General features: G+C 38.7%; 1 protein-coding gene across 3 annotated transcripts in view; it reads right to left on the bottom strand.

Moving 5' to 3' along the window:
• The window catches only part of LOC143028415 (pseudouridylate synthase TRUB2, mitochondrial-like), a 42,535-nt gene extending 34,033 nt beyond the window's left edge, over positions 1–8,502 (bottom strand). The window contains exons 1-2 of one of the 3 annotated variants that reach the window (XM_076190463.1): positions 8,485–8,502; positions 4,560–4,732 (exon numbers count right to left, since the gene is read on the bottom strand). In XM_076190463.1, the coding sequence (XP_076046578.1) occupies positions 4,560–4,727 (168 nt within the window). In that variant the 5' untranslated portion in view covers positions 4,728–4,732; positions 8,485–8,502. Of the gene's footprint in view, positions 1–4,559; positions 4,733–8,083; positions 8,329–8,484 lie in introns of those variants that run through there. The other 2 variants (XM_076190461.1, XM_076190462.1) reach the window with 2 other exon arrangements.
• Positions 8,503–14,309: the final 5,807 nt, after the last annotated feature.

Here is a 14,309-nt window from a genome sequence, read left to right as displayed (position 1 = left end):
TTTTCTTTAATACCATAAACTACAATGCACTTTTTTCTATCTACTGTGTCTCTTACCCAGTTTTCCTTTTCTTTAATTACTTTAATTACAGTTTCTTTAGCATTTTCCTCTACCTGCTGTTATACTATTTCTTTAAATGTTATTTTCTGATTTTCTTGTTCTAGTTTCCATTGAATTTTTATTTCTAGGAGATCCGTCTCCTTAATTGATTCTCCAACTTTTTCAGTCACTGCTTATATTTGTTCTTTGACCTCTCTTTTTTCAATGCTTCAGTTTTGTTATCTTCATTTTCCATTCTTTCATAATCACTTCTGACCATATTTCATTCATCATTAAACTCTCTATTCATCTCTTCATTAGCTTTTCGAAGATAGCTTATCTCTGTGTATTACTCTATACAGTGAGACCTCTCATGAACGGACGTTAATTAGCTGTGTTTGCTGTGTTTTCGCTGTGTTTTCGGTGTTTTTGGTGCTGTTGTTTAGTGTGTGCAATCACTATGCCACCCAAAAACCACTCCAAAACCCCAAAAACACAGCGGAAACACCGCAAACACAGCTAATTTACGTCCGTTACTGAGAGGTCTCACTGTAATCAACTTTTAAATCTATTAGTTCCTCCATCAAGTTGTTAATATCCCGATTTCTTAGTACATTGTTATACCTAGTTTCTCTTTCTATATGTAAACCTATATCTAATAGTCCTCTTTCTCTTGGTGTCCCATCTTTGAGTTGACTTTGGAGTATCATTCAAACAAGATTTTTTTTTTTTGGATCACCCCCAGTGGTGCTCATGTCCAATCCTCTCTTTGTTGGTTCATTTTTCCTTTTTTCTTCTTTTCCATCTTCCATTTTGTGTATTTAATACACTATATCACACTGGATACTTATTTTACCATAGCATTCACCCAAAAAACACAACTATTTCTCTTTTGTAAACACAACTTAGGCGTTTTCTTGTTATTGTTGAAAAAGTGCTGAATGAGAGTTCGTTTGCTAGCCTTCTGTTCACACTAACATCAGTTCTTATTACATGCATGTTTATAGAATACAATATATACAATGATAATAATGTACAACAGACAATAATAAGTGAACAATGATACAAGTATGTATGTATAATATACAGGAATAGTACAATGCTATAAATACATATGTAAAATATACAGGAAAAGTACAATGCTATAAGTATATTTATATAACATACCACAATCCTTTCCTCCCTGTACTCTGCTTGTGAGCAGTTCTTTAAACAAAAAACAAACAAAAACAAAAATTCTCAGGGACCAGTAATTAAACTCATCTTGTTTTCCTTTTTGAATTTGTCTATTTTCTTAATAACAACAATAAAGTCTTATAGTTCTTCAATAATCATCTCCAACACACAGGTAATTAACAAACTGAATTTTCCTCGAGTATGACAAATCATGAATAAAGTTCTTATAATATGATAATCTATTAATAGTTAACTAAAGATCAAATAAATGTATGACATTACAACTGAAATAGTTTAGGAATGTCTTCATTTCCGCTTCTAAACTAACAAAATGTGCAATGATTTCATAGCCCATGTAAAGAGCTTAACTGAAATAAACTCAGGAAACCTTGTCCATACAATCTTTAACACTCCCTCTAACCTTAACTCTTCATGGAGAATCAACAAAACACATACAAGGAGGCTACAGAAAGAACTTCAACCCTTACAGGGTTGTACACTTTCCAATGGATATTTCACAAAGACACCACATGGGAACTTGGAGGTTTCATTTCCAGCCAATAGCAGCACTCTTCAGTTCTCTACACACCCTGTCCCGAAACCCAGGACAGTGGTCGAGGGGCATGAGAATTCTCATATACTGGAAAACTGATGAAGGGAAATAGCTGCAGTTGGGAGCCAAAGTCCTGGAAATTTGGGATGCCAGCCGGGACTACGCATGTTCCCTTCAATCCGAGCATGCATTTTCGATCTCGAAGGACCAGAGAAATGTTTCTCAAAAGAGGGGAGCAAACTCATGTAAATCACAGTCCTAGGCTAATTAAACAGAGCATACTACACTGATTTTATTATGATTCAAAGTGGATGCCCCCGGTTGAACAGGATTCTGGTGATATTCGTGGATCCATGCATCACAGAGGGACAGCGGGAACCATGCCTGTCTTAGTTGATAGCACTGAACACGTGGTGGGGGAGAGGAATCACGCCCGATGATTTTATTTCCCCGATCTTTCTGCTTCATACACTACCTAGAAGTTTGTTTCCTGAGCATGAACTGAATCACTGGAGTGGGTTTGGCAATGAACCTCGGTTAAACTTGTTGATTCTGATGTCAAAAAGCAGTTTGGGCATGTCACAAAGCACCTTTGTGGGCACGTTACAAAGCACATTTCTCGTTTCAGAAAGTTTCCAGGACACTAAACACAAGCCACTGCAATGTGACTGGTGATGGCCGTCAATGAAAATAATATGTTCATGTTCACTGTCAAGGATGCGAGGTTCTCAGAAGTGTTCTCTTGGAGTGTGTGGCATGCCTACTCCTCCAGTGAGAACATGATACCAACTCCTTACTGCGTGATACTATTGGCTCTAAACATGAGATCCAGTGCACTGCTTTTCGGTGGGCACTTTTCTAAATGCTAAATTGCGACATTTACCTAGTTGTACCTAGTTGTAATATACGGGAGGGGAGCTATGCTCATGGTGACCCGTCTTTGTATCTCTCCGCATCAAGTTTTATCTTAAAATCTTGTATAGTGTTAGCACATACTGTTTTGTTGTCTAATTTGTTCCATGTATTTATTGCTCTGTGTGGGAAACTGTTCCTTTTCAAGTTTTTTCTATAACTATCCTTTTTCAATTTTTTTCCGTGTCCTCTTGTTTTACCATTTTCCCACACTAATAGGTCGTTCCTGTCTAAAACTTCCATTCCTTTCAACATTCTGTAGATAGTTAGCAAATCTCCTCTTTATCTTCTTTGTTCCAGAGTTGGTAGGTTCAATTTGGAAAGTCTTTGCTCATATGTTAGTTCAGCAAGTGTCGGTGCTAGTTTGGTTGTCGCTCTTTGTAATCTTTCTAGTTTCTTAATATTCTTTTTGGTACTGGGTGTCCAAAGTGATGCTGCGTACTCAAGTTTTGGTCTTATTAGTGTAGTTAGTATTTTCCTTATCATTTCTTCGTCCATATAAGTAAATGCCACTTTGCTTGTTCTCAATAAGTTGTAGGTTTCTCCGAACATCTTATTTATATGCTTATCTGGTTTCATGTCCATGAATACAATGCAATGTCTGGGCAGGAGTTAAGGCATTTCTAATAGTCTTATGAGGTAGTTACTAGTTACAAGAAAGGGATACATGATCCTAACTAATCTAATTAAAACTAACCTAGACGAGAAGTGGCAAGCTCGCGGGAGGGGTTAATAAGCGGAACATAATCAAATGGTAATACATAGGTAAATTATACCAATCATAATCATAATGTACAAGGATACAAAATGTAATATGGTGAACTAGTTAAACTGACAACCTGAGACATTTCAATCTTAATATTATAACATCTGTGATGACTTTGATCATGAGCATAAGGAGATATCTTGGAGGACAGGAGAGGAAATTCCTGAGTAAATAGAAGATACTTAAACTCGATATGGCAATGTAACTAATTAGCACTAAACTCACACAACAGTTGCTGGAGAGAAGGGGGAGGGAAAATTTCAAGAAGTAGTTACTAGAGGCCTTATGACTTCCAGCGATTCCATAGAGCGTAAGAAAAGTAATAGCCGAAGGGGCGAAAAGGAGACGAAAGAAAATGAGAAGTAATAAACAGTGTGTCACAATGCCAAAGTTGTGACAGTAGTAATTAACAATCTTTTTCTGTACTTTCTTTAGTAGTTTTGCATCATCTGCAAAGAAGTTCATATAACATTCTACACCTTCATTCATGTCAATTATATACTGTATATAGCAAACATTATCAGAGCTAATACCGAACCTTGTGGGACTCCACCTATCATTTCTTCCCAGGTCGAGTCTTTATCTCTAAGTACCACTCTCATTTTTCTCCCATGCAAGAAATCTTCCATCCATTTCAATAATCTTTCTTGTACACCTTTCTTCCTCAATAAGTGTGGGACTGTTTCTATGTCACCAGTTTAAAGTAATAGGAGGGGAGGAATTACTGGTCTTCAGCTCTTCTTTTGTGTAAAGGTGAGAAAAAATATACATACATCAAAGTTGACAGAGATTTTGGGCCAGCCCAAAGGACAAACGTCAGCCCCTTGAAGATGTACCTCAAGAAGTTGAAAAGATTTTGAAGATGGATCATATTAAAATGATCTTCCTGATGTTCATCTCACAAGACCACCACTTGTAAGTACCCACTGTTGGTCCCGCAACCAAAATAAAACCTATAAAATATGTTACCAAGAGGAATAGTTTCACTTAGTCAGTCTTCCATACTGAGAACCCCCCTTAGCTGAGTAAAAAGTAACATTCTGAATTTTTTTTAATAATGTTTCATCATAACAAATGAGCTATTGCTCTTTCAAAGAATCAGTAACTACTTACCTCCCAGTTAAAGTGTGACATTCCATTTTGGTCACTGATGATATCGCTGTACTTAACAAAGTATGACGTCCAATGCGGTAGTCCCCTTTGACGAAGGTGAGAGGAGAGTACAAGGGATGCAGTGGGCTTCGTCTTTTGTGCAACTTGAAGCAGACGTGTAAGTTGCATCAGAACTGTAAAGATTCATTAAAAAACATCATTAATACATCTTTTTAAAGAAATTCTTGTATTCAAAAAGAAAACATACCTTGAAGAATTAATTATCATGCAAAAAAGTAATTTAAAACTTGCTAAACAGTTTCGTGTGTTGGCAACAATGTCTCAAGTTTTAAACTGATTCTGTGTTTTTTATATACATACATATACCAAAGGCTTTTCCCCCTTACAAGGGAGGTAGCCAAAAAACAAAGGCATAAAATCCACTTGTACCCATTCCGTCCCCACAACCCCCTCCTTCCCTCTTATCTTGTTTGGGTATTATTTCAGAAGTGCACAACTAAGCAATATATCAATAAAAAAATTAATAATTAATTTTATGAACTAAAACATAAACATGTTTTTTGTCAGAAAAAAAAAATACATATATAAACGCAGTTTTCTTGACAAGTGCAGTAGCACTTAAAACTAAAGACCAATCACAATTACAAGAATGGCCGGGGGTGGGGGGCAAAACAAGTTCTGACAAATTTGAGGGTCAGATCTGAACAAAGCACAATAAACTCTAGGAATAACTATGCATTATGGAAAATACCTTTGTTGTACAGTTCTAAAAATTTAATGTTTGTGATTTTGTACACCAACTGTTGTCCGAGTTCCTTCTTGTTTCTTATTTAAGACTAGTGACTGATGTAGTATTTACCTAATTGTATTTACATAATTGTATTACACAGAAATGGAGCAATATTTGAATTCCATCTATTCTTTAATTTTTTTGTCATACTTAGCCTCAGATTCATGTACAACTCCAACTTTATATCCATGATTTCCAATTATCATATCTAGATTTGAACTCGTCTTCAGTTTCAGATTGGGCTATGTTACTTCCTAAGCTATTCCAGGTATTTATGCATCTATATTGCTCCCATGGTCACTTAAAGACCTCTCATCTTTAACTATGAGATCTCTTCTATCAATGCAATCTATCCCCTTTAGTGAGCTGAATACTGTGATCATATCACCTCTTTCTCTGCAATCTTTCAAAGTTGGCACACCCAGTACGTTTAGTCTTTTCAGTAGATTTTCAGAATTTCACACCTACGCGATATAGCATTAGAAAATTAAATATTAAATTTGTGAATTATAATACATCTACGTAATACATGTTTTTTTTTTCTGCTGTTGGTCATGGAGATGTGGACAGAGGCCCTTGAGAAAGGGGAACCAGTGGATAGAGTGTATATGGAATTTCAAAAGGCTTTTGACTTGGGCCCAGGGTGACCCAAGGTGCAGGGGTGACCCATCATCCAGGAGGTGCTTAGATAAGAGGGAAGGTGGAGGGTGGAGGGCGGGTGGAGTGTATTTAGGGATGGAATGGGTGGGAATGGTTTTATGCCTTTTTATTTTTGGCTACCTCCCTTGTAAGGGGGGAAAAAAGCCTTGGTATATGTATGTGTATGTTTTGACTCCATACCCCATCAGAGACTGTTGACCAAGTTAGATGTTTATGGATTTGGTGGAAAGCTGAAAGACTGGTTGGGTAATTTCCTAACATACTGAAGACAGAGTGATGATAAATGGTGTAGTGTCAGATTGGACACTAAGAATGAACTAAGTTAGAGGTACAGCAGCCATACTCCGAATTTTCATGACTTGGGATCTGTTATATCGAGGGTTGAATATATAATCAAGACGCCAATGCTGGCATCTTCATGGCACATAATCAAAATGAGTTCCACTTCCGCAGCTCTGTCCGTCTCAAATTAGAAATTCAAAATGGCTGAACCTGAGCTGTTCCAGGTGAAATTTGAAGTTAATTCTAAATTCATTTGTTTGAAGAGTTGCAAAAATGCAGTTCAAACCTATGAACAATAACATTATTGTAAGCTGTAAGGTAGGTTAGGTTAGGTTTCATTAACTTATGTAAGTTAAAGTTAAGTCTGGTTAGGTTTAGTTATGTCATGTAGGTTAAGTTAGGTTAACTTCTTCAATATGAGTCAAATTTTCACAGCAGCATCACCTGCCTGATGTACAATGATTCAATGATGCTCCACAATACTCGTGGTATAAAATATGAAGTTACAGCTGTATTACTTGTTCTCTTTCACTCTGAATATTAATAACCACAGAAAATATGATCAAGCCAGTTCACAGAATATGGGGGCACTCAGCTACAACTACAAAATAAATACAGTAAACCCTCGATATAACAGACAACATGGGGGATGGGTCTGTCATTATATCCAAAGGTCTGCTATAACCGAGGATCCATTATATCCGATGGAAATACCTGACAGATCCATTATATCCCACAGTTTGTCTGGTATTAGAAATTAGTAAGATTAAAAATTACAGTAAACCCTCAATGTAACGGACAATATGGGGACAGGGGTCTGTCGCTATATCCGAAGATCAGTTATAGCCGAGGATCCCTCGCTATAATGGATGAAAATCCGTTATAGCAAGGGTTTATCTGGTAAGGTTTTTTGTCCATTATATCCTATTCCCAGTATATCGGGATCTGTTATATCGAGGGTTGAATATATAATCAAGATGCCAATGCTGGCATCTTCATGACACCTACACAGATGTCATCATGTGGAAGGGGTTTATGGCCAATCATAATAGCAAATACGGCACAATTGATACAATGTTGTATTTGCCATTATATTCAACTATGAATATGGTAGTGACGTATGTGGTGATGTTGAATTGTGTATACTAAGAACACTACCATCTAAGCCATGAAAATTCAGAGTATGGCTGCCATACTTATATCTTGCTCATACCAAGAAAATTTGTTGGATTATTTTAATATTAAATATAGATGCAAAAAATATAAAAACTGCAGTGCAAGCAGGCGAGTCAAACTTTACAAATTCCATCAACTCAAAGAAAAAATGAGTACTTCAATATTTTGGTGCTTGTTTGGTATGTGTTGACCAAGTGTAGTGCAGTGCTCTACTGACTACTGTAATTGTTACTATAACTGGGTTGTGTACTGCAATTGCCCATAGTTGATTGTGTACTTGTTAGATTGACGTATGTTTCTCGGTTATGTCCACTAAGTTGTTTGCGATTTTGTATATAACATTGTCTGAGTATTAGTCTTGTTTCTAATATAGTAACAGTTCGAGTTTTATGTCATGTTTCAAACTTGTAAAGTAGTGACTGATGTAGTGTCTGTAATCACGTCTGATCCACCCATCTTGTAGGAAACTAGCACATGCATATAATACAATAAAAATAACCACTAAGAAATATTAATGTCGGTAAATCAACTCTGAAAAAGTCACATGCAACTACTGATCCGAGCCAAAAACCAAAATTTAGTCTATCTAAATACGTACGATTATGATTATACAAACCATTTAATATTTCTAAGGAAACTGTCACCCATCAACTCATACGTAAAATTAGTTGGAATATTCTTGTGAGCTATGCACAGTACAAAAATCCTTACTGGATTCTTAATAAAGAACTGTAGAGACACAATAAGTGCGATGTGCCCGGCTTCTTCCGTGTACATCGGTTTGTTTACAACTATTCAAGGTTCACGTTGTTTGTCATTTTCCCTAAAAGGGAACAATTCAGTGTTTGGTCATTTTTGTTAGAAATATTTTCATAGTCTGACTGCATTGTAATATGCATGGTAACAAGCAGCTGATACGTTAGGAATTATTTTGGCACGCCTCTATGACCCAAAGACACACATCATTCGTCTATGAGTTTAAAATATCTACTCACAAAATAAAGAGACTGGTATTACCGTTGCATTTCTATCATGCTGTTCCATTGAACTTGTCCTTTATCACTTCTATGGCTACTTCTTCCTGATCCCCAGAGGTGTCCGCAGGAATTTTTGAAGGGGGCAAAATTAAATATATCATATATACAAAATTAATGGTATAGGGATAAACCAATATACACACTTCAAACTGGGCACATTGACATATATTTACCCTAGAGATATATGTGAAGACAGATTAGGCTTGGGGGTACTATCCTTCCTGTCCCAACTGCAAGCCCGCCAGATATAATCGAAAAACTGGAAAGGGGTAGTGATGTAGATGTAGTATACCGTGGCTTTGCTAAGACCTTCGATAAAGTGGATCATGGTATCCTACTACATAAACTGAAGGTCTTGGGTAACAGGCAATTTGGGTCAATGGTTGCACAGCTTCCTCCATGACAAACAGCAACGAGTAACCATGAATGGAACAGCCTCGGAACCGTCTTCAGTGATAAGTGGCGCCCCACAGGGCTCTGTGCTGGGCCCTTCCCTGTTCCTAATAATCATTAGTGACATATCCTCGTTTGCAGATGACACAAGGGCCACAAAAAAAAGGGGGTGGGGATCGAAGACACCAACTTTCTCCAGAGGGATCTTGAAAACGTGTACATCTGGGCTGTTGATAACGATATGAAATTCAACTAAATCAAATTAGAACTGATGAGATATGGGAAAGGCCTCACAAATAACACCCAATCCTACACCACAGCTCACGGTGAGATCATGAACAAGGCAAATGTTAGAGATCTGGGAGTAATGTTGAGTCAAGATGAGAAGTTTACCACACACATTGACAACATTGTTGACAGCGCCAGAAAACTATCAGTATGGATCCTGTTATAGCCAACCGTGAATCGAATGGCTTTCAAATCTCCCGCCTGCCACTAACGAAGTTTTGTATTCGTTTCATCACTCCCAACGTCTCTCGAACGTTGGTGTTCGAAATTTGACCAAGAAACAATTAGCCACGCCCCCCTCGACTATATAAAGAGGACCGGCCTTCAGCCGGCCCTCATTCTTACCTACAAACCCCCCTATACAGTCTCGCCCCTTCGTCGCTGTGATTCGGTACCCTACATGTTCGCAAGTATTAGTGTAAACCATTGTCTTGGTCTGTTTTGTTTATAGTATTTGTATTATGCATGTTCTATGTTTTTCCCCAGTGTACTGTGAGTGTATGTTCGTAAATGTAAAACAATAAAGCTTTCTTTTCTTTTCTTATTGTAAATATAGCTTATATAAGTTTCGTGCAGACTTCTATCTTACCTAAACCATCCTTATAATCTTACTTTCAACCAGTCTCAAATAGAGCTTTTCCTCGGATCGTACCTTAATCTAACTACATTATTTATACGTTCCATTTTATTGTCACGGGCTTGCTCCCGAAATGGAACTCGACTTAACCCCAAGACTCGAAATTAGTTCCATACTTTCAATCAACTCAGGCCAAACCAAGCAAGCCCCATGACAATCCTCAGAGCATATATATCAAGAGACGAAGATTGCATGATTACACTGTGGAAGACCCTGGTACTACCTAAACCTGAATACTTCTGCCAACTATGGAACCCAGATAGTATAGGGGAGATAGAGACAATTGAGTGCCCAAAGAAACTATACCAACAAGATCCAGTTTGTAAAAGGCATGAACTAAGGGGGCACACTCAAGCATATCAAACTCTATTCACTCCAAAGACGCAGAGAGCAGTACCTGATCATTTACACGTGGGAAATGGCAGAAGGTCACATCTCCAACATTGGAGTGACACTCAGCCAAAAAAGGTCGAGGGGATCTTGCTATGTTAAAGGAATCGCCAGCAGCACAAGGATCACCATATCTCTCCGAGCAAACTCCTTCACCAGAGCGGCCCCCAAGGTCTTCAATACTCTTCCCAAGTACCTGAAGAACACCACATCCCGCACAGTGGAAGTATTCAAAAGACGGCTGGATGCCTTCCTACAAGAAACAGAAGACACATCTTCTACACCACCCTATACACGTGGCCTCACTACAACAAGTTGGTACATCGTATACCACTTCATTGGAGCACTGGAGACAACACCGCCAGGGAGGAAACAGCGGCAGTTCCTATAAATTTTTGTAATGTTGGGAAGTTACCCCCCTATACTGGGGTATTGACTGAATATTATTGACTTTATACAGGTCTTTAAGATTCTAAAGGGAATTGACAGCATCAAAACTGACCAAATTTTCACACTGAATGAGAATCAGACAAGAAATAGTGGTCTCAAACTGTCAGGAAATAGATTTTTTTTTCGTTGGACGATGTCACGTCCTTAGCCTGAATAAAATCCTGTGCTTGTGCTGTGTCACGCCCTTGCTTGACTCCCGTCAATGGTACCGTCTATGGGTGTCGGTTGAAAACCTCACCCCTCCTTGTCCTCTCTTCCTTTTACTGGGGAGCCAGGTATTTTACATGATATGGAACCTCTTGATTTTTTCTTTATTTTGATAAGATAACTTATGTTTTTTGTACTGAAATAAATCGCTTTGCTGAGCAAACAGGGCAGAATGATAGGAAATGGCAACCCACAACACCAGCAGAAATTCAAGTTGTTTTAACATTAAACATGTTAGAAGGGATTGTGAAAACGCCATAACAAGAAATGAGCTGATCAAAAGATGAATTAATCGAGAGGCCAATTTTCAGTAAGGTGTGTGCATTTGAAAAAGTATAATAGATCAAACAGTACCTACATCTTACAAGTAATAAATCATTTGATGCAGAAAATCACCCCAATCCAAAGTTTAAAAAAAAAAAATTGATGATATATGAAATTATCAAAAAAGATCCAGAAATCGTATATTCCAAGTAAGGACTTTGCTATAGATGAAAGTCTCATGCTATTCAAGGGAAGGGTAGGATGAGCGCAGCATATTCCATTGAAAAGGGGTAGATTTGGAATAAAATTCCTCCTATGTGAATAAGAAAATGGCGATATCAAGTCCCATTGTGAATATGTTTCAAATCATACCATACAAAATATATGAGAACCAAATTTTGGAAATGTTACCATACAAAATAGATCATTTCATTCTCTTAATCTGTCTTTCCTTTTAATTTACAAAATAATGAAATGAAGCTTTTTTTTTTTTTTATAAGATTTTGATAACAAAGGAGTCATAATCTTACCCCATTTTACGTCTGCTCTCCTCTTTGCCTCCTTTATCTTTTGCTTTACTTCTATTCTTTTTTCTTTGTACCTCTTACATGATTCTCTCATCCTATATTTGAACCAACCAGTGAATACTCGCTTCTTCCCTTCTACAACCTCCTTTGCTTCCTCATCCCACCACTCACTACCCTTCCCTCTATTTCCTCCCATCCTCCTTGTTCCACACACCATCTTTGCACACCTTGTGACTCCATCCTTGAACCATCTCCATTCCTAGATCTAATCTATCCTTTACTCCCTCCCACTCCTCTCTCAACTTCTTCTTGTACTCCTTCTCCTTTTCTTTCTCATTTAACAGTTCACTTTAACCACCTTCTTACCTTCTATCCTTCTCTTTCTCCATATATCTTCCACTCTCAACTTACCTTCCATCAAAAAATCATCTAATATTCCCCACTCTCTCCCCTTAGAACATGTTTATCCTTAACTCTTCCTAATATACTCCTGGTCATTACTATATAGTCCATTAACGCTCCATCTACCACCCTTCCATCCACCACCTTCTCCCATGTGTACTTATGCTTGACTTTCTTCCTAAACACTGTATTTGCTATGATCAACTCTCTAGACACATCTCCATCATCAACTCTCCACTACGATTTTTTCATGGAACTCCACACTTCCCAACCACTCCGTCAATTGGTTCATTTCCTACCTTAGTATTAAGGTCTCCCATTTCTCCCTAATCCCTCTATGCACTCATTTAGATATATTCAAAAAGCCTCCTTTTCCTCTATACACTCTTCTCACTACCAGGTCCATATACACTTACAAAAACCCACATCTTACTTCCCATATATATATATATATATATATATATATATATATATATATATATATATATATATATATATATATACACACACACACCTATCCCCCAGCTGTCGCGTTTTACTGCTATCGCGCATACTTGAAAAGCTGACACAATTTTCATATCACGCATCAAATTAGCTGCTATCGCGCGCCTCTGGCCCAAATTTTCATATCGCGCGGCGCGCGGCTGCTATCACGCACCCCCGTGACGTCACGGGCGGCGGCCATCTTCGTTGGCTTGAGCTGCACGCTGATTGGTCGAGGGTTTGTTTACATGTACAGGCCCACCACACTGCTCCTACACGGTGCGCTGTGTGTGAGTGTTGGCACGTGATAGCTGCAACATTTTTTGTAGAAGTGACTTGTTACTTGTTCTCGGGCCCCACTCCTTGAATAAATGAGTACTACAGTACATACAGTATTCAATTTCTTTTTGAACACTTATGGAAAAATGTGACCCAAAAGACAATTCACCAAGTATGGCGAAATATGTAGGGTTTGCTGGGGGACCGACGCGGAAGAGTGGAATGTGAGGCACAGTCAGCGAAGGCCGAGGCCGAGGCAGCTGCACAAGAGGCCCGCCAAGTTCCTGTAGGTGGTTTTGAGGACACAACAGAGGGTGGAATCCTGGAAATTATACAGCCAGCCCCTGTTACAGTTGCTGACATCATGGAAGAGGACGAGGATGAGGAGAGAGGAGAACATGAGTAGGAGGAGGGTCAGATAACCGCGCGTGCGGGACTCACCATAGCCGGCGTCAAGGAACGGATCGACTTGGGCATCAGGATGCGGCACCTCTTTGAGCAAGATAACTCCATCTACAGTGAAGCAAGATGTTCGTTCGTTATTGGAGCACTAGAGGGTTACAACGAACAGTATCATGCCCACATCAACGCCCTGCAGCAACGCCAGATCACAACATTCTTACGCCGGCGCGCCGAGATACAATCAGCCGACCCACAACCAGGACCATCACAAGAGGAGGATTGTGGGGATGATGCGGATGATTTTGAGGGTTTTGAGACTCCTGCAGCCATAAATGACTTCCTCGACGATATACAACGTCGAGTGAGGGGTCACTAACAAGGCACCCCAGCCTCGGAACCCCTCTAACCCACCCAAGCCCCTTATCACCCTCAAAAAGGTAAAATAAATGTCTATGAAATGTCTATTTTCCATTTCATTGCCTTGATATGTTTATTATATTGCAGCACTGGAATGTATGTTTAAGCAGTTCTGTTCAGAAAGGTGAAAACAGTGAAGATAAAGGAGAAATATTGGTGAAGTTGGAGGAAACATTTTGGTCTGGATACCAATTATAATTAATATCATTAGTACTTAAGTTCCGCTATCGCGTTTTCAGCTATCGCGCGGCTTTAGCCGCACCAATTAGGCGCGATACACACTGAATGGTTCCCAGTGATCAATTAATATATTTTTCAACCACATATCACTTTTAATTCCATACCATCCCAAACGAGACTGAGAGTCCCTCGAAAGAGTCATCCGTTGGAAATTGAAACGCGGACGAGCCGAGGATTCGAACCCAGCTAATCCGTAACAAAGTTAAATTGACGTAAACCAGTACGCTATCAAGGGAGATCTCTTGATAGCATACTGGTTTACGTCAATGTAACTTTGTTACGGGTTAGCTGGGTTCGAATCCTCGGCTCGTCCACGTTTCAATTTCCAACGGATGCCTCCTTCGAGCGACTCTCAGTCTCGTTTGCGATGGTATGGAATTAAAAGTGATATGTGGTTGAAAAAGATATATATATATATATATATAT

The sequence above is a fragment of the Oratosquilla oratoria genome, chromosome 9, assembly GCF_046742065.1.
Source record: "Oratosquilla oratoria isolate Oo_2021 chromosome 9, ASM4674206v1, whole genome shotgun sequence".
NCBI lineage: Eukaryota > Metazoa > Arthropoda > Malacostraca > Stomatopoda > Squillidae > Oratosquilla > Oratosquilla oratoria.
This window is presented reverse-complemented; position numbering and strand designations above follow the sequence as displayed.